This window comes from Lepidochelys kempii, chromosome 16, assembly GCF_965140285.1.
Source record: "Lepidochelys kempii isolate rLepKem1 chromosome 16, rLepKem1.hap1, whole genome shotgun sequence".
Taxonomy (NCBI): Eukaryota; Metazoa; Chordata; order Testudines; family Cheloniidae; genus Lepidochelys; species Lepidochelys kempii.
Window position 1 is genome coordinate 22,618,062 of NC_136395.1, and position 21,222 is coordinate 22,639,283.

Below are 21,222 nucleotides of genomic sequence, written 5' to 3' on the forward strand. Positions count from 1 at the left end.
TTTCGTGGGTGCTAATTTCAATTTTTTTAAGGTGGTGGGGAGAGGAAGAAGAGAAATTGAGTGTTCAGAAAGGGGTTAGCCATAGCAAAATGTGTGCAGGTTTTGTTTTTGTTTTATTCCTTGTCAGATTTTCAAACTTTTTAACTTACTAGTTGGTAATATATAAACCTCTCTTCTCGAGGATGATGTCTATGGACAATATGGTCCCCGCTACCATCACTATGGTAGAAGCAATGCTGCCTATGTGGAGCCTGGTGGTTATCGATATGGTGAGCCTGAGCGTCCTAGTTCCAGAGCTAGTCAGTGCTCTGATAGACCTCCTTCTAGGTATGTAATTAGGGAACTATGCAAAGGTTTAGTGTGTCCTGATGGATTAAATTTAATTATGCATAATGAACTTTTATCTTGTGTAGCTCACAGTATGGGAGCTAGATGGTGGAAATGAGTCTGTCAGTATAGACAAAACATTCTACAATTTAAACTACACATGCTATTAAACACATAATCCAAAAGTATGAATTGCAGATTGTTTGCTGCTTTTAGAGGTGAGGGAACACAATGCCATGTATAAAATGACAATGGTAAGATTGCGGTCATCTCCTTACTGCTCCTTAAGCCTTCCTTCATGCCCATTTGTAGGCTGTCATTACAGTCTTATTCCCTTTAGAAGGGGCTCAACAATAGCATCAGTACTGATATTCTCTATTTTCTGTCTGTCCACTGAGAAAGCAATGCAGGGTACAGCCTCTCATTAGAGTTTAAGAGTAACGTTTACAAAGCTGTGTGTAAGCGGTACATTCTCCAATCCTGTTAACAAATGACATTTCTGCATGTACCTCCTGGGATTTGCTTTTGAAAAAATACCAGTACATGTTGCCGACTGAGACATAGATTTTTGTTCTCAGATGGGAGAGAGGCTGTGAGTCAGATAAAAAAGGCCACAATTCTGTATCAGGTCAACTTTTCCAGTGATGACTTTCACTGTGGTGATGTTAAACTTTTTAACAATTAACAAATAAAATAAAATGAAGGAAGAGGATGAACTGAAATTACTCATGTCAGTCAGGAAGCAGCCAGTTACCCTTCACAAGGGTAACTAATTTATAATGAATATTACATGAGTAATTTATATGAATTTTTCATCCATCACAAGATGTTGCTGTAACAATGACAAAGAAGTCGACAGGCTTTGAGAGAATGGATTGTCCACTGGAAAGCATGAACCTCAAACCAGTTGCCATCAGCTATATCTTCAGTAATTCTGCTATGGAACCTCCTTCTCCTGAAATAATATTTGACAGCCTCTAAAAGGGAATGGAGGAAGTTATGGGTTTAAGGAGCAGTACAAACAGCTGCAATAGTCTTGTGCACATCTGAACCTCCAAAAACAGTGAGAATTTATGGTGAGATGAGTTAATGGGGTTGCTTTCTCTTGATAGCACTGTTCTCAGGGCACATCATCACTATTACAGATAGTATTTCAAAACTCCTTGGAATCACAGCCTTGTAAAATTATTCTTGCCCACTTACTGTAAAAAATGTTTAAGAGATTAATAAAATTTAGTTTCTTTATCATAATAGAGAGCAGACAAGTAGATTTTTGTTTGGGTTGATAAATTTTCGTGTCAGTTTCTGCAATAACACAACTTTACTGTCCCTTCTGTCTAAATGTTTTTAATGCTTTTATAAAGTTCATATCTGCCCTGCTAAGACTGAGCAAAACTAAATTATTCTTTTTTTTTATTTTTAACCAAAATAACATTTCTTCTGTTAAAAATCAGTGTTTTATTGCACAATCCTTGATATAACTCATGGTCCTGGCTCACAATGGTAGGTTAAGATTTTCCAAAGACACAAATGGGAATTGGTTGCCTTAGCTACCTTTTGTGCCTTTGAAAATCTCTCCCAAAGTAGTCTAGGTTGACAAAATCTTATCAGATCAAATTCACTCCTGCAAGAGTGGATGCTGTCTTTACAAGCTTCCCACTCACTGCTACGCTGCTTGCACCTCTCTTGACCTATTCAGGCACTCACTGAGTGTACACTACCAATTATGTGAGTTTGTGGTGTGGACAGAGACTTTCAGATTCATTTAATTGGTGGCATTGGTTACTAAAAATTAATCCTGCAGAAATGGAAAAGTTGATCCCCACCAAACATTTGTACCTGGTTCAGTAATATGGCTGACCTCTCATAGCTCTAGAGCTGAGAATCGTTATCTCAATACCTAGTTAGCTATACTGGCAGCATCAGTAGAGAAGCCAGTAAGAATGCCAGTTGTAGTAATGGCTTTTGTGATATGTTTAATTGTCCATAAGTGACTGGACTGACAGACAAATCTGTTCACAAGCCACTAAGCTATTGTATGGTAACAATTTTCAGTCACTGATGGCACGGAATGATTTGTATTAGTGATGTTCTGGTATATAGGCTCTAGTTCCCTGAACCTTCCACTTCCTGTAACTGCATTTTTTTAAAAACGATAACGCTAGAAATTTTGTTGTCATAGTGAGTATAAGCAATATCAGCTGTGTCTATCCTCTAACAACTGTAAGAATAGTCACTATGCCTCTTTTAATCATGGTATTTTATCGCCCGTATTTTTTTCCTCTTTCAGACAGGGGTATACTGAAGATTATTATAATCCAAAAAGTGGTTGGAATGATTACTATGCAGACTACTATGCAAACCCATATAATTATGGAGGTACAGTTGGACAATGAATTCTAAATTTTTCTGAGTAGTTCAGAAAAAACATGGGAAGTGTATTAAAATTAGCATCAGAGAACTGTTATAAAACTAAACTTGTCTTTTACTGAAATTGTCATGTTTTCCACAGCTAATGAGAATAAAGCTTTCAGTTTGTTGAAAACTGATGTCCTGCATTGCAGTGGTCCTTAATGCTTTGCTGTCATCTCTGTATCCTTGGTTCAGTAGGAGGGAAAAGCAGAAAATTACGTTTGAATTCATTGTTTTGATTCCCTATTTGACAATGAGGAAAATGATCAAACTTTTCTTTTGCCTTCATTTATCATGGTAAAATTATACGGTGGCACATGTATGGAATTGCTTGCTGTAGTGTACAACATATATCACTGTGCCCACTTGTGCCTGAGCAGATGTATTGTGGACAAATTCTTCATCACTGGAAAACTAGTTAATTATCAGAACATAAATGGACTACCTCAAAATATAGTGCTCTGCACAAATATGCCCCACAGTCACCCATGGGGTAACAGTGTTCTGGAGATCAGTCCTTGAATTCTATCAGACCAATGTGGATAGGGGATTCTAGAGGCAATTCTTTCTCCTACTCCAAGACTACCTCTCCTCCAAACTCCAGGATTTTATATTGAGGGTTTCCATATCTTCTTGTAGAAATAATTTTATCATAACTTAGCCTCATAGTAATTTAGATGAAAAGATCTATTAGATTGCAGAGACCATCCCTTTGAAAGAGTACAGTATAGTATCCAGAAGAGGTACATAACAGTAATCTGATAACTACACTTGGATATAACCAAATTTATCACAGGGACATGAAATTGATAAATAGCTTTTTTGCTTACAGTTCAACAGTTCATAACTTTTATTTGATCTCATCTGGTTATGGCAAAATGTATGAGTAAACATATTTCTAATAAAATTAGTATCTCAACTTTGTTTTGAAAGCTTTTTTTAATTGGATTTGTACAGTAGTTATCTCAGATGTTAACAAAACATAGGTGTATGCATTTCAGGAGGGAACAAATAGAGAAGTTCTGTGAGCAACTAACTGGGCAAAGATTTTAGATTAAACCCGTTCTTTTTTTTTAAAGATCCAAGTCGCTGGGAACGTTACCCATCAGCATATGACTCCAGATATAGAGATCCCAGAAGTTATGACCAGAGATACTGGTATGACACTGAACAGAATCCATACCAAAAGAGAGAGGCATATCCATATGATAACAGGTTTGTAATCCGTGCCCTGTATTTGTAGGCTTTGAGAGCTGGCTTTTTAGTGTAATTTACTGAAACTTTTGATTATCCAGAAAGCTTCAGAGTTTCAAGTTATTCTGTAAAGTTCTGGGCAGAATTTTTTTAAATTCATTTCAAGGGAAAGTGTCTTACTCTAAGTAGGCAAATTATTGCATGACAGACTATAAAAATGTTTGAGGTTTAAAATAGGATTTTTTTAAAGTGTTCTTTATCAGTCTGCATGTTTTCTTTATGGCAAGGAGAATTGTTATGGAAATTGAGGTACATTGGATAAACCAGCTTTGAGAGAATGATTTTAGGAAATAGGACTTGTTTTGTAACTAGCTTTTTAAATGACTTAGTACAGAGTCTAAGGAGAAACCAAAGTAAGAAAACGATGTTCTTCAAATTTTCTGTCTTAGATGGATTCAGAATGGGATATTTGTCTTAATTTTGAAAAACCTAGGTTTTTGCAATTAGTCTCTAAACAACATTTCAAGTTGAAAGGGATACTGTCAGGGTAAAATCATGTCTTTTTAAAAACTGATTTTTATACTTTTGCTACTAACGCGTGATTACTAAAAAATTGAAACGCTGCTCCATTGTTTGTTTACTTTTTGCACTTCGTTTTGGACAGTGAACACAAGATTAGTCAATTTTACTTCCTGGTTCTCATGCACTTGCTATAAAGCTGGGTTTAAATCACAGCAAGAAAATATTTTCAAGGGAAAAAATAACTGAAGATATTTCTATTAAATCAGGTTTTGGACTGTCTACTTTACAAAACCTATACCTGTGGCCTAGTTTGTGACATGGTCTCTTGAAACCATACTCTCTAGTTAATGGACACAAATATCCACTGAAGTTAGTTCTTCCCAGGATACAGGTTCTTATCTCTATTTTCATATTTCATTCCTCTTTAGACAAGACCGATATGAAGATCACTGGCGATATGATCCTCGCTTTGCTGGAAGCTTTGATGATGAAACTGAGCCTCACAGAGACCCTTATGGTGATGAATTTGACAGACGAAGTGTCCACAGTGAACATTCTGCCCATAGTCTCCGTAGTTCCCACAGTGTTCATAGCCATCAGAGCAGCTTCAGTTCTCGCTCTCAGCAAGTGAGTTCATATGAGTGCATCATGTGTTTGACTTTGTTCTGTTAACCTGCTTGATGTTAGGAATGGGGTTACCTGACAATCTCTTGGACAAAATCTCTAGCAGCTAGTGGAAGATTATAAACATACAAAAGTTGCAATTATTTCTGTTCTGAGCTTGGGTAATAGAGGCGCATTTTGAAAGTTCATATTCATCAACTAGAGACTGAACATTGTGCCACAGTGTATGCTGGATTTTTAAAATATTTATTTGGTAGTTCTTCGAGACTTTGATTAGAACTGGGGCTCAAGTTGTGCTTGGTGTTACATAAGAATGTAGGAAGAAATGGTCTCTTTGGTTAAGGGCTTGATCCTACAATTCACTGGGAATGGGAGCACTGTGTCCACATTTCTATTTTTATATGTCCTGTTCCTTCCAGCATCACAAGCATAAAAACTAATACTGGGCTGAAACTTGGAATACATGTAAAGAGTCGAGGCTGTTGGATTGATATACAGAACAGTGTTCTACTGTAAGGTTTTTTTAAAAAAATAAATTACCCTTCTAATTTTAAGTACAAATGCACAGATAATTCCATGAAACATTCTAACTGGTAGATGATTCTTGTATACTGTTAGTAGGAATTTCCATCTGCATTATCTGTGGTCTCATATGTTAACCTTCCAGGAATCCAAATATAGTTTTAAATTTAGTCATCCATTTGGGAGCCACATGTTTCTTTGATATTGGACATGGAGAAGTGGAGGTTAACCAGGCATTTATACGGAGTATCCATACTCAATCAAGACGGATTTTCTCTTAAGTCAGGAGAGGCACTAAGAAAAGGTTTTGGGGTCGTTCTGATCTTGGCTGAGCTGCGGGTGAAGCAGCACTATAGTCTGCAAATCATTCTGTGAATTTTTATTCTTGGCAAAATACACATGCAAATAATCATTTAAAAAAAGAGGGGGAGGAGTTGGCAGAGCGAGAAGTAAACCCACAAGTGCAGTCTGAGGTGAGCAAATCAAATTGTAAGAGAGGAACATAGGGAAGTAGAGCATTAAAATAGACAAACTATTTTAGCTCAAGTCCATTATACCACTTCATTCACTGTGCAGCTTTCATAAATCCAGTGAAAGTTCTGTGCAACTTACTATATTAAATACTTGTAAGGAACCCATATAGTTGCTAAATGAGAGATAAAAAGCTCCTCAGTCCTGCTTGCCACATTATTCAGCCCATGTGATTCTTTCCCCTCCTGCTATTATGTCTTTAATGCAGCAATTAAAATATTAAAGTAAGTTTCTTAAGTACAGAAAGATAAATTTTAAGTGATTATAAGTAGTAGTTACCTAAGAAAATAACAAGTAAACATGCATTCTAAATCCTAAACTTTCAGACTAAGCAAGATTTGAATCAAATAGCTTTTCTCGCCCCATTGCATATTGAATGCAGGTTCCAGTTCTTAATATGCAGCTGAATTTCCTTCTCTGCCTGGGACCAGTCTCCTCAGTTCAAAGTTTTTATCTTCCCAGCGTTCTCGTTGTCTTCAGCATAGGCGGGGAAAGAGAGAGGTGGTCTCATGAAGTCCCACCTTGGGGGGTGGGATAGCTCAGTGGTTTGAGCATTGGCCTGCTAAACCCAGGGTTGTCAGTTCAATCCTTGAGGGGGCCGTTTAGTTGATCTGGGGCAAAAAATGGGGATTGGTCCTGCTTTGAGCAGGGGGTTGGACTAGATGATCTCCTGAGGTCCCTTCCAACCCTGATATTCTGTGATTCTGTGATTCTATGTTCTATTCAGAGCCAGCTTTATAGAAGCAACCATGATCTGACCGCTAATGCATATGAAACCACCACCCAGCCAGTCTCACTTCACACAGATTATCCATACAGCGGATACCCTGCTAATTTTGATGGTCAACAGCCTTTTACAGATTATGGCTACTCAGCTGAAACTGGATGGCCATCTGTAGAACAAGGTATTTGCAGAAATGTGCGGGAAGGTTGGGTTGAGAGGATAGTTAACAATTCTTTGCTTTTGTGCCTTTCATTCAACTTTTAAAATGCTTTACAAACGTTTATTGAACCTATTGGTAGTCAAGACACCTGTGTTCATAATAGATGTTAAACTGATAACAGTTGAATGTAATGTTCCCGATTTGTAGAGTCATAGAGATGAGCTATACCTAAGTTAAGTTTTGGTCACTGTGAGGACAGTCCTTGCTTGTTCCATCCTGGGTTGTCACTGAACAGTTCTGTTATTTTATGGCCAGGTATTAATTGCCACTGGTTATGTATTAAGTACTGCACACTTATTTTGCATTTGTCGGGTTTGCGGTAGAAGCAAGTGTATACTAATGGGATGCTGTAAAACTCTCTTGAATCCAAGCATGCTTTGAATTCAATCTACTCTTAATTCATGGAGAATCTTTAAAATAAACATAACTTAGAAACAATTCTGTTTATATAATCTTTTGATTTTTCTATTCACCTTGCTTCTTGCAATTAAACAGCATTGTTTCTAAATAGAGTTTTTCATATCAAAAAGTATTAGTAGTTTTTAAAGAAAATATTTGTCAGAAGTCCTTGAAAACATAGAAATGCACAGAAATATACTGGGGATTGACAAGCAATATATCTCTTATGGGAAAAATAATGTTCAAGTTCTCTGTACAGAATTTTTTCTCATGATTTCAAATTTCTGAGGGGTCTGCTCTCAGTACTGTGTCTTGCATTTGATAGGACAGTATAGCTATTAACTTTTTGAAGATGGTGTTTAGCCAACTTCAGTAACTAGTTTGTTTCATGTCTGCTTTGATTGTGATAAGAACTATATAGAAAACTAAATTAAACGTTAATAACTAAGTTGCTGAAAGGTAATTAAGTCACTTGATTTTGATGTTTCTCTCTACTGTAGTCCCATCAAGACCCTCAACGCCTGAGAAATTTTTAGTGCCTCATGTCTGTGCAAGGTTTGGTCCTGGGGGCCATCTGACAAAAGTGCTGTCAAACCTGCCTTCAGAAGGACAGCCGGCTTTGGTTGAGATACACAGTATGGAGGTAAAGCAAAAGTACACCAGGAATACAAACATTTTATGTTTATAAAATCTTGTTTTTTTTCTAAAGGGAAAATAGGGCACTTCAGTTATGTTATGGCTTTCTGTTGTGTGTGCATTAGTTTATAGAAAAACAAATGTTGATTCTTTGCTTCTGTAAAAATTTCCTTATATTTTCACTTTCGATTTCTTCCGCAAACCCATTTTTCTCACTATGGCATTTGATTAATTAAAAAAGAATTTCCAAGTCCTAGGAAGGTTGGGGGTCTTGATTTTTGTGTACGTACAGCCATTGATTGAGACATGAGCGTTTGTACCTTTCTCTGCCAACTGCGATGGTGATGGTTTGCTATCTTGGTGTATGGCTACACAGCCTGTGGCAGTGAATCTCTGAGCCCGGGTTGTCAGATTCAGGCTCATAGGGCTTGCACTACCATGCTAAAAGAGCTGTGTAGACATTGCAGCTTAGCTCTCAAGCCCACCTCATCCTTAAGCTTCCGAGCTTCAGCCTGAGCCACACTATGTATGCAGCTATTTTTAGTGCAGTAGCTCAAGCACGAGTCAGTTGACCCAGGCTCGGAGGTGCGCTGTGTAGACGTACCGAAGTTGGAAGGAGATAAGTACCTTGTGTGTATTTCCCTTTCTCTTGTGACTCCACCAGTGGGCCAAAGGAATACAAAGTTTTTGGTCACCAGAAAGATGTGGACAGATTGGAGACGGTTCAGAGAAGAGTAACAAGTGAGTTGCAGGATCTGATTTATGGGGAAAGAGTAGAATGTGGCCAACATGACCAAGATAGAACACAATTATCTACGAGTATTTGAATGGTGTACACAGTCAGGAGACAGAGGAATTATTTAGAATGTCACAAGGAGATATGAAAAGGAAAATGTAGACTTAATACCAGGAAAAACTTCCCATGAGATCTTGTGCTGTGGAATAATCTCTCATGGAAATTAATTAAAATATTTAAATGGGATTGGACAGGGCCCTAACAAACATACTATAGGGAACACAACCTATGGTGTCATCTAATCTACCACTCCTGGACAGCATAGCTATGTGTAGCTTTCATTTATTTATTTAATTTTAGATACACTGTTAGGTACAAAATGAATTACTGTATAAATAGTGGAATTTATAGATGTAAGAGCTTCTCATCATGCTTTTATGGTTTGTATTTTTTTTTTTAGACTATGTTGCAACATATGCCAGAACAAGAAGAGATGAGAGCCTTTCCGGGCCCTCTTGCTAAGTATGTTTTAAGGATTTGATAAGCTGTTTTAAAGTGTTCTCAAGCTTAATATTTCTTTGTAATTTTGCATGGCCACAAATAATAGATTTAAACTGGGTTTGATCAGATATTTCTTACCTATATTCCACAAGCCTAAATGTTGTTGGAGGTTTGACTTTGCTCTGTTTACGTATTACGGTGATGATGATGTCTGGCACTTCATACTGATTCATTGTTTCATTGCATACTTTTCTTCCTCTTTCAGAGATGATACCCATAAAGTGGATGTCATTAATTTTGCACAAAACAAAGCCACACAGTGCTTTCAGAATGAAAATCTAATTGACAAAGAGTCTGCAAGCCTGCTTTGGGATTTTATTGTATTGTTGTGCAGACAGAATGGGGTATGTCTTAAATCTTTGTAAGCTTTCTCTTGATGCCCTGAAGGTCAGTTTTCAGAGCCTTTATCTTTAGGCTTTAGATAAGAATCTTAAGATACAACAGCTCCATTTATGTGAAGGCGGCAAGAATATGTAAGTTTTTTGTACTGGGCCAAGAATGCAGGTCAAAAGCTCAAAAGGCAGGTATTCCTCCTTAATCTTGCTGCTTGAAGTGCCAAATAAGATGAGCAATGAGTCTTTATCTCTATAGTCCTGCTGGGACACCTGAGTTGGCTAATCCAATCTTATCTCCTTTTGTCCAACCCACTGCATCATTTGTGTTAATTAACTTGTTAGACTTCAAGTGTTTGAAATAATTTGACTGAAATATTTTAAAGTAATTGAATTTGTTTCATTTATAGACCGTAGTGGGCACAGACATTGCAGAGCTTTTGCTACGGGATCACAAAACAGTCTGGCTTCCTGGGAAATCGCCCAATGAAGCAAACTTGATTGACTTCACTAATGAGGCTTTGGAGCAAGTGGAAGAGGAGTCTGGTGAAGCTCAACTCTCATTTCTCACCGATAGTCTTATAACCACAATTGACAGTCTTGAAAGAGAGACAGAGAGATTCAGGGAACTTCTGCTTTATGGTCGTAAGAAGGTGAATGGTCACACTGTTGCTTAAAGTACTGTTTGAGTTTGTTTTTTTTACTTGGATTTATTGTTCCAAAACCCACGTATCCTTAAAGCCCTAGTGGCTTGCATATAATTAAAATGTCAGGTAATAAAAACGAAAGCTAGACAAATATTAATGTGTATAATATGTAATATTTATAGTACCGTCAATGTCCTTGGCGCGCTACAGTAAAGAGACAGATTCCCTGCTCCAAAGAATTCACAATTCAAAGCCAAATTATATTGTAACACACTAACATGTGACTTAATGATCATTTTCGGTTCATAGTCACAAGATATCTGCACTAGAAATCATTAGTACTTTGTCCTGAGTGGTGTATTGAACTTGTTCCCCAGTAAACTAATTTACTTTTCATATGCTTTCTACATTAATAGGATGCTTTGGAGTCTGCCATGAAGCATGGATTATGGGGTCATGCTCTGCTTCTTGCCAGTAAAATGGACAGCAGAACACATGCAAGAGTCATGACCAGGTAATGATTTGCTGCTTGATGATGATGATTAGAATATGCTTCTAGTATGGAATAGCCATTCATTTCCCATTAATGAGGTAAAGTCCTGTGGCTCAGAAGTTGAGGCCACAATTATGATGTGTGCTTATGCAGGGATTCTGCTTTAGATGTATTGTCTGTGTGTTGACTTAAGTCATGTTGGAGCTTTAGTTTCAGGGACTTTAGCCTTTAAAGTTAGACTTCATGGAATTGCAGTGACTGCTACAACTGTTGTCAAGAGCTATTCTGCTACCACCTTCACTGGAACGTGATTTCCTCTATGGATCTTAAACCATGCCGTAAACTGACTTACTAGCTGACTGACAGATCTTCCTTGCTTTGATAGAATTATGCCATACAAACTATAGTGCATTAATGAAAATGGGGGGGAAGGGGGGAAATAGTGGAGGGATTAGCTGCATTTCACGTTTAATAAACTCAGATTTTCACACTAAAGGGATTAAATACTCTATATGTATGCTTGTCTTCCTTCAGAGTTTTGGGTGGCTATTTTCCCCACTCACTTTTGGGACTTTTAATACCCAAATAATGTTATGCCCCCACTCCTTCTTATTTCGGAAAAAGCAACCATCTTCCAGCAAGGACTGTCTGTACATAAGAGCTTTTCCTGTCCTCCCACAGTATCTGAAACAGTGTTACACCTGCTGGCACTAAGAGCCCGACTCTTGAGACTGTTCCTAGGCTTGTATTTGCATATGACTGTACTGCGGGTCCAATAATTTAGTCAGTAACTGTTTCAAAGGTGATTCACTGGCCAATTACACTTATTTCACTGCAGAGCTTTGAAAATGTACTCCTTTCTCAAGGCTAAACTAAATATAAAAATGTTAGTCGTGTTAACTGCTTACCTATAATTATTTTTATTTTTGTTTTTATGTAGATTTGCCAACAGTCTTCCAATTAATGATCCCCTGCAAACTGTTTACCAGCTAATGTCTGGAAGAATGCCAGCAGCATCCACAGTGAGTTTTAAGAATAAGCTTCAATTAAGACTTGTACATGTTCTGTTGTGAATTACCTCTTACAGCACACTAGCAATATGCTTTTACATATAACTGGGTTCCAGAAAGAATTAGGTAAGTCCATCAATGGCTATTAGCTAAGATGGTCAGGGGTACAACGCCATGCTTTGGGTGTCCCTAAACCTCTGACTGCCAGATGCAGGGACTGGATGACGGGACGAATCACTCGATAACTCCCCTGTTCTGTTCATTACCTCTGAAGCATCTGTACTGGCCACTGTTGGAAGACAGGCTACTGAGCTAGATGGACCAGTAGTATGGCCATTGTTCTTGCATACCTGATCTAGTACACAAAAAATATTCTAGCCTTTACTCAGGTTGTAATTCTTATCCATGCACCCTTCTGTTCTATGGCTTGATGGGTACCTCTTCTAATCTAGTGCTGTGGAGATGAGAAATGGGGAGACTGGAGGCCTCATCTGGCTATGGTGCTATCCAACTTGACCAATAACATGGATGTGGAATCAAGGACTATTACCACCATGGGAGATACTCTTGGTAAGTAATTTGAAGTTGAATCTGTGGAGAATAAAGTGGGTAAACAGCAGGGCTGTTTATACTGGGAGCAATGGAATGGATGTGGGCTCTGAACAAATGAAGGGTTTTCTTAAACTTAAGTTGCTGGGTTAGTTTTCATAAAACAATTGCTACTTATACGATAAAACCATACCTTTTCTAGTTCTGCGGATTTTTGTTTTGTGAGGATAAATTGGAATTACAAAGAGCCAAAACAATTCAAGATACTATGAATTAGTTATGTACCATTCAGATAGAATTTCATGAGAGATCTATTGTGCTTTGTTTCAGCTTCTAAAGGCCTTTTAGATGCTGCTCATTTTTGCTACCTGATGGCCCAGATCGGGTTTGGCGTTTATACAAAGAAAACAACGAAGCTTGTTCTAATTGGATCAAATCACAGGTGTGGAATTCAAATTACTTGCCCTTGTTTTTGTTTTTGTAAAACTTTGCTATTTAAATTAAAAGATGAAAATAGAAGGAAATGGTTAGAATATCACAAAAAGTAACACTCCACAATATATAATTATTTAACCAAAGTTGTTTAGGACCTAGCTGCTTATTTCTGAAGCATGGAAGTTTCTTGATCTGATGCTTTATACTCAGTAATATCATGTGACTAACTTTTTATGTGCCAGTAACATTACATGATCTAAATTAGAAGTAATATGTCAAAATTAATTTGTTTTTCCACTTTTCTCTCAGCTTGCCATTTTTAAAGTTTGCCACCAATGAAGCCATTCAAAGAACGGAATCCTATGAATATGCACAGTCACTGGGAACGCAGCCCTGCTGTTTACCCAATTTCCAGGCTAGTAGCGGTTCTGTTTTTTTTAATGTCGTATCACAGGTTTTGTATGAAGTGCTCTTTATCCTTTTTTTGAATGGAGTGGTGTTCACTTTCGTTGCATACTCAAGTACTTGAAGGGCCTGGTCTCTGTCTCCCTCCCTCCCAAAAACCTGCTCCCAAAAGACTCCTGATGATGAAAATAATGCAAGGTAATTTTCTAGTGTAAACAAAAGTTAAACTCAGGAATGATTTAAACATTTAAAAAATCACCCCATAATTCTGGATCTTTGTTTTCTGTTTGCCATCCAAATAAATGTAGATCTTTTAAATATTTAATTCTACATTTATGACCTGGATCATTGCACTGTGTAGTTCTAGGATTTTCCTGATGCTAACCACTAAATCTGATTTTCCCCAAGAGCAAATATTGTGAATTCCAGACTTCCAGAACCTAAATTAAAGATAGTGACTGAATTTAAAATTCAAAGAAGAAATCAGGCAGGATTTGTTTGTACCTGTTGTATACAATCTGACTCCCCTCTTGTAGAACTTGAGTGGAGGAACACTTTGAAAGCTTTTTGACTAGTATTCATTTTTAAATCTAGAGTACATGTGATAATGGGATACTTCAGTTTGCGGCTGGAGTAGCAAACTGCCCTGCAATACCTTTAGAAATGATTTGGCCATGCAGTATAACTTTACCTTCTTTCATTCTACAGGTTTTCAAATTCATCTATGCTTGCCGACTAGCTGAGATGGGACTTGCTGCACAAGCGTTTCATTATTGTGAAGTGATTTCCAAAACCGTTCTTAAAAATCCCTACTATTATTCGCCTGTGCTTATCGGCCAACTTATTCAGGTACTATAGGGATGAGTACTTTTCAGAATTAAGCACTCATGGCTTGATACATTTTGGTTCATGAATGATAGCTTAGAAATCTCTAAAATTTCCATTTTATTTACCTCTTTACCAATTTTGTTTGTTTTTATAATGCTTCCTTTGATAGATATCATCTCAGTTGCGCCTGTTCGACCCACAGATTAAAGAGAAACCAGAGCAGGAATTATTTATTGAACCTTCATGGTTGGTACGACTTCGGCACTTGGATGGACAGATCAAGGTATAAAATCTGCTTTCCAAAATTAAAGGGTTCCATGCTAAGATTTTTACTTAAGATCTCTTTCATAAAATGCTTTTGTGGTGCACTTGTTCTTGTCTAATAATAGATGGGAATTAGAAAATTCTGATTTCTTACATATTAAAGCTACCCGGTTGCATATCACTTAAATCAGGTTGATGTGCAGTCTTGTGGGTGCCCCAGTTTTCAGTGTAAAATAATTGAAAGATGGTGTGTGTGTGTGTGTGTGTGTGTGCAGGGCCATCCTTAGGCATACGCAAGCATACGGCTGTGTGGGGCACCCGAACATTTGGGGCACCCCTGGGTCTTAGTGTCCACCCGCCCGCCTTTTCCTATCCCTGTTCTGATCCTTGCAGCAGGCTCCCACAGCCAGCTGCTGCAGCCTGGTGAGTCTTCCTCCCGAGGAGATCTAGTACTTGAAAGTAAAAAAAGCCTTACAGCCTGCCAGACCTATTAGCACAACATTGAAACTGTTAAAAGAGCCATTCAAGTGGTAATGAAGCCATTTAACAGGCATTTGTTAACCCAGAGGTGGGCAAACTACGGCCTGAGTGCCACATCCGGCCCGCAGGACCGTCCTGCCTGGCCCCTGAACTCCTGGCCGGGGAGGCTCACCCCTCCTCTGCTGTCCCCCCTCCCCAGCAGCCTCAGCTTGCCGTGCTGCCAGCGTTCTGGCCCGATGCTCCTGCTGCGGGCGGCAGGGCTGTGAGCTGCTGCTGCTGCTCTGAGCAGCATGGTAAGGGGGTGGGGGAGGAGGTTAGATAAGGGGCAGGGAGTCCCAGAGGCAGTCAGGGTACAGGGAGTGGTTGGGTGGAGCGAAGGTGAGGTCCCGGAGGGGCAGGTAGGGGTGGGGGTGTAGATAGGGGTTGGGGCAGTCAGGGGACAGGGAGCAGGGGGCGGTTGGATAGGCGTGGGAGTCTGGGGGGGGCCTGTCTGGGGGCGGGGGTGTGGATAAGGGTCGGGGCAGTCAGGGGACGGGGAGCCGGGGGTGGGGGGGTGGTTGGATGGTGGATAGGTCCTGGGGGGTGGTTAGGGGCAGGGGATCCGTGGAGGGGGCGGTCAGGGGACAAGGAGCAGGGCGGGGGTTGGATGGGTTGAGGGTTCTGAGGGGGGGCAGTCAGCGGGTGGGAAGGGGCAGGGGCCAGGGTGTTCGGGGAGGCACAGCCTTCCGTACCCGGCCCACCATACAGTTTTGCAACTCTGATGTGGCCCTTGGGCCAAAAAGTTTGCCCACCCCTGTGCTAACCCCCAGCTATATACTGTCAGTTTCTGAATTTACTGGCAAAAACAGTTGTGTATTACTGTAATATTTACTCAGAACACGTTAGCCTACAGGACCTTAGTTTAAAATTTTCTTTAAAAATATTTCATGAGTGTTTTGCTGAAGATTATAAAATCGCATCTCTCAAAAAGTCCTTGCATAGATTTTTAGATGTACAATCTGAGTATTCATCTTTAACCTTAAATACTTGGATCTTCATAGTTGTTTTTTAAATAAATCCTTCAAAAGACCATCCTTATCTAAAATACACATGTGAGCCCGGGCTGCCGTCAGGAATAGGGACACCAGTTTAATAATAATGCATAGGGCCCCATAAATCCTAAGGATGGCCCTATGTGTGTGTGGAATAGACTTCTTTATGCATCCTTGTGCAAGGAAAACTGTAAAACTCCAAGGCTTTAATAGGAGCAAGCAGAGATGCACTTGTTAGAAGAAAGGTGAGCATGTAAGTATTGATCGTAGTAACTAAGTTACAAACACTGCAAGAGGGAGGTATGCTGATTTTAAAACACTGATGTCATTAGTATTTTTTTATAAAACCTGAAAAACTTTTCTTAAACTTGCCTTTGCTTTTGCAAAAGCTTGTGTGTTTGTGTTTTGGTTTTTTTTTTTTTAAAGCATCTTTTTGGGGGGCTGAACTTGATCTAACAGTGACCCTTTGCTTATTTTTTACCTGAGAAAGTTGTGAATGGAAAATCTAGTTGCAAAGTTTTCCCTTCCTCACCTTCAAGAAACTAACAAATGATCTTTTTTTATTTAGAAGACTTTCCTTGTTAAGCTCTTCCTGGGTTATGAATTTAACATCTTATGGTGGTTAATAGGCTTTTGTTTTCTCCTAACAACAGGATGGTACGATAGCTTACAATGCAGATAGATCCACCCCTCAGCAGTATGCCTGTAGCACACCAAGCTCTGAATTAGACCATATCAGTCAGTGTGATGGAACAGGATCTGGACAGGAAATGGGGCCTGCTACTGAAAACCCATTGTTGGCATCCTTGTTACCTAATACGGTGCACCCCATGCAAGGTGTGCAGCTAATGCCTTCAGGTTAGTATTTCACATTGTTCTCCATGTGTGTCAAGGGGAAGAACCAATACAGTGGACTACAAAATAGAGAAATCATTTAAAAGTAAAACTAATGGGATTTCATTTCTAAGCTATATCATTTTAGTTATAAATTGGCTCTTTTGGAGATTGACTCATGCAGCATAACACTTCCTTACGTAATTGCCAGTTAACTTTTTATCGTATGTTAATGGATGTAAAGATTGTACAGTTTATATAGAAACCCCATAAAGGCATTGGGCTCATGTCTTATTTGTAATGGGGACAGAAATAGGAGATGATATTTGAAACATAACTGGGAGTGTTTAACAGTCCCCTTTTGACTTCAAAGGAGTTTACTGGTTTTTTTTAAATGGTTGTCATTGTCTTTGAATGACATGTTTCGTTTTGTACGTCAGCTGCTTCATATCCTATTGCTGCTTCACTACTGCCACAGAAGCAAGTGTGAGAACGAAGGACGTAAAAAATGCCAGGCAGCAACAATGGGAATATTGAGGCCTATTCTCCCAAGTAGGCATTCCATGAGCTTATCCATGTGGAGGTATTAGATCCTCCTCAGAGAGAGGTCTCCTGATATGGTGACTTGCTTAACATTTGTCAAATACACAAATACAGACTAAAAAAGACCTACTGCCCATGAACTGCAATAACTTCTTCACAGTAAAATGCATCCCTGTAAAGTAGACACATATTCTGTGTTTTACAGATGAGGTTGTGGGAATTGGATCCTGGCTCCTCAGTCCAGTGCTTAGACCATGTCTCTCTCTTTTTATTACTAGTAATTTTCTTAAATTTTGTTCTGCAGCCCCTCAGACTATCCTTGAGGAATCAGCAGCTGTGACTCCTCCTATTCAGCAAGAAACTGTTGGTGTTCCTTTCTATCCTGTAGCCCCTCCCTCTATTGGGCCAGGGTCTGGCTTTGCACCACCAGGCTTTCCAAATCAATATGGAGCTGAACAGTCTTCACTGTACCTGGGATCTACAATGCCACCGGGAGGACCACCTCCGCAAGTAGCAGAACCACGGCCAGAAGAGCAGTTAAACCAGGAAACAGGTTTGTGCTCTGAATAAATGTCTTCCCTGCCCTTAAGGGCACTGAAGTCTTTTTGGAGATTGAGTGCACAGCAGCTTGTTTCAATAATTAAAATTGTGAAGTAAATCTTGGGTAACTGAGTGTAGAGTGAAAACTTAAAAGAAAGCGAAGAATCTCACTGAGAAGAGTTGAGTACTGCTGGCATTGCATATCAGGTTTGACTTAAGGTTTGACATAAATCCAGCGTAAGTAAGTGAGTCACCGCCTGTTCCCTACTGGACACCTGTCTATCACAAAACCACTACCTAATGTCGTCATATGGGCAGTTTCTGTTGGAAATGCTCATGATTGGAATTGGAGGAAGTTCTTCACCTCAGGCTGAAAGTGAATGTCTGATGAAGTGAGCTGTAGCTCACGAAAGCTTATGCTCTAATAAATTGGTTAGTCTCTAAGGTGCCACAAGTACTCCTTTTCTGTTTAGAACTGTGGGAATCATAGAATTTAAATAGTAGGAGATGCTGCATGTGAAGGCTAATCTCCACTGACCAGAGCTGTGCAAAGAATCTCGCACAGCACCATCCTAAGGAATGCCTCACTTAGCCGGTTCTGACCCTCCTTTTTAGGAAACTAAATACACATGAATAAACTTTATAAAAAAAAAAAAAAAAAAAAAGACATCAAATGCAGTTTATGCAAGCCCTGAAATTTAAAGTTAATTCTTTAAAGCATCACGTTCTCTAGAATCTAGAATCAGCATTAGAATCACTAACCAATGAGAAGTTGGGTAAAGTTTATCACAGTTCTTATGCAACTGCTTAGACATCTATTATGTGTTGAAAAACACTGAAATTTACTAACTTACTCTGTTCTTCTTCTTTTTCAAGCAATGCAGAGAATTCCCCAGGAATCTCCAATTCAAAAAACTTTCCCTGAACAAAGAGAGGAGGATTTCTATGGAAAAATGGCAAACATGGTATTTTTACATCATACATCCTTAGTGCTTTCTCCAAATCGCACTATGCAAATATGGAACTCATTATTCAGTGGCACTCTCAAATACTAGTGCACCTCAGCACCAATCCAGTCTTTTCTTGCAGAAGAGAAACAGTCCAGGAGAAACATGAGACCTACTATTTTAAAATACTCATGGAAGTAGAAAATCAGACCTGTTGGATTTAAAATGTTCATATGCCGACCCAGCTACATCAGTGGGAGAGAAAAGCAGATCCTAGTGAGCAAGTCTGCTGTCTGTGCTTTTAAAAGGCAGTATTGATTTGCACTTAAGGCGTCCTGCCCTGAACAATTGGTGGTGCTATCCAAATTGTACATAAGTGTTCGAAACCTAGCCACAAACATCTGTTTTACTGTACAGCAGGTATTTTCAGCGTTAAGTCACTTAAGTTGGACATCTCCTAGGGAACTGATTTAGCCTCATGAGATAAAAGTTGCTTAATTGAAACAGAATTAACGTTAATTTTGCTTAATAGGGACACATTTGGGTACTGCCAATGGATGAAGTGATGTTAACCACTTATTAAATAAATAAATGTACAAATCTAAATTCTGGTATTTTTAATACCAAAATTGCTCTAAAAAGATTTTAAAAAATAATTTAAAGATCACATACAGAAAATGTAGCAAACATCAGTCACCTTTAAATTTTTTTACAGCCTCTCTCTCAATGGTGATAGCTGTTTAATGAGTGTGTTCAGTGGGATGCCCTGACACGATTACCTCTTCAATAGATTGGACACGCTACTGTGAAAGCATAGTTAGGTTTCAGCTTTCTCTGCCTCTGTACCTAAACCAGAGGGTAAAGATGTGCCTCAACAACTAATTCAAATGGCTTGCATTTTGTTTGGGAATGTGTAATTAAAATTGGAAATGAAGGGGACTGTACTGCCTACAGTTTGTTTAATTGCTTGCTTATTAAGCATGTGCTGACTTTGTATCTAACCAGGCACCGGGACGAAGATCCAGATCCACCTCTCAGTCTTCAGCACATATGGTATGCCATGACCAGGCTGTTTTTCACTATATCGTCATTCCTACCTACATTTCACCCACTTCTAATTACTTTGCATCTCTGTTATTACTGACATTTCAAAAGAAGGAATTTCTTAAGCAAAATAAAATATAATCCCTCTGGGTTAGTAGTAAAATGGTTTAAAATCCCTGCATATTTGTAATACAGGGCTATGGGCGAAGATCTCGGACCACCTCAGAATCCTCCACCCATTCTATAGGACGAGAAAGATGCAACTCTGCAGCAAAGCAGCCCTCTCCTCCTCCTCCATCCATTCCTGAAGGGAAAGAGACCAACAAAGAGATCAAGAAGGAGCCAGCAGCGAGAAAGGTAAATTAAAATGGGTATCTAGTTACAAGTAGCAATGATTAATGGCACCTATGGTAAATCATGGTGCTAAAATGGGGAGAGGCTGCCTACCTGAATCATCAGATGAACATTTCGTCTTGACTATTGCAGCCTCAATCCACACGTTCAGCGCAGGCCCCAGGCTCCAGCATGTGCAAAATGCTGCTACGTGGCTTTCCAGCATGCACTAAAGTTACATGAACTGAAGCAATGACACACATTGCAGTTGGCTTCTCCTTCTCTTCAGGAGCCAGTTCAAAATTGCCTTCTCTGACTTCAGCCAATCTCTCAGAACTTGTCTGACTCCCCATTTCCTACTCCATTCTGCTCAGTTAGCACTGATCTCTTGGCCTGCCATACACCTGTCTCAGCTGAGAAGAGCTTTCTCCTCTGCAGCTTCTTACATCTGGCTCAGGCATCTTGTATCTCTCTGCCTCACTGAAATTCATGATTTCAACTACTAGCATCTTTCTCCTTTCCATATGAGCCTTAATTTTTCTCTATTGATTATCATTTAAACTGTCTTGGAATACAGTTTATATGAAGGACTAATTGAAATGGAATTGTATGAAGTTAGATTTTTAAATCTGCTATCAGCAGATTCTTAGAGGAATACACTAAAAAGCCTTGTATTTATTTTTAGAGTGGTGCAAATTGGTTTCGCTGGCTGATGGGAAAAGGAAAGAATGAAGCTCACCTTCCAGATGATAAGAACAAATCAGTAAGGGCCCTAAACTGCAGCACACAACACACACGTTAATTTGCTCAAACTGTTTCTAGTCCATAGAGTATGGATTTTTTTTTCTTGCGGCCAAACAAAACTTTATACATTAAGTTTTTCAAAATGCCTAATTCTGAAAATGGGTTTCAAAATTAATATTATAAATGATTTGCTGCTTACTTGCCTTGTTACCTATTTGCACTCTTAATCTTGAACTGTGATTTCTTCATAGATTGTTTGGGATGAAAAGAAACAGCGCTGGGTTAATTTAGACGAGCCAGAAGAGGAGGTAAAATGCTGAGGAGTTTCTCTTTTTCCTTTGCCTGAGTGGATAAG

General features: G+C 39.0%; 1 protein-coding gene across 7 annotated transcripts in view; it reads left to right on the forward strand.

Moving 5' to 3' along the window:
• The window catches only part of SEC16A (SEC16 homolog A, endoplasmic reticulum export factor), a 42,329-nt gene that overhangs the window by 12,124 nt on the left and 8,983 nt on the right, over positions 1-21,222 (forward strand). For 5 of the 7 annotated variants that reach the window (XM_073314693.2, XM_073314695.2, XM_073314699.2 and 2 more), the window contains 23 exons: positions 182-327; positions 2,618-2,706; positions 3,819-3,954; positions 4,884-5,082; positions 6,860-7,037; positions 7,976-8,118; positions 9,308-9,369; positions 9,614-9,752; positions 10,151-10,393; positions 10,804-10,901; positions 11,821-11,902; positions 12,343-12,460; positions 12,770-12,881; positions 13,184-13,289; positions 13,988-14,128; positions 14,277-14,390; positions 16,536-16,740; positions 17,564-17,812; positions 18,676-18,764; positions 19,752-19,799; positions 19,986-20,147; positions 20,809-20,886; positions 21,119-21,175. In XM_073314693.2, coding sequence (XP_073170794.2) covers positions 182-327; positions 2,618-2,706; positions 3,819-3,954; positions 4,884-5,082; positions 6,860-7,037; positions 7,976-8,118; positions 9,308-9,369; positions 9,614-9,752; positions 10,151-10,393; positions 10,804-10,901; positions 11,821-11,902; positions 12,343-12,460; positions 12,770-12,881; positions 13,184-13,289; positions 13,988-14,128; positions 14,277-14,390; positions 16,536-16,740; positions 17,564-17,812; positions 18,676-18,764; positions 19,752-19,799; positions 19,986-20,147; positions 20,809-20,886; positions 21,119-21,175 — 2,994 coding nt within the window. The remainder of the gene's footprint in view (positions 1-181; positions 328-2,617; positions 2,707-3,818; positions 3,955-4,883; positions 5,083-6,859; positions 7,038-7,975; positions 8,119-9,307; positions 9,370-9,613; positions 9,753-10,150; positions 10,394-10,803; positions 10,902-11,820; positions 11,903-12,342; positions 12,461-12,769; positions 12,882-13,183; positions 13,290-13,987; positions 14,129-14,276; positions 14,391-16,535; positions 16,741-17,563; positions 17,813-18,675; positions 18,765-19,751; positions 19,800-19,985; positions 20,148-20,808; positions 20,887-21,118; positions 21,176-21,222) is intronic. The other 2 variants (XM_073314697.2, XM_073314694.2) reach the window with 2 other exon arrangements.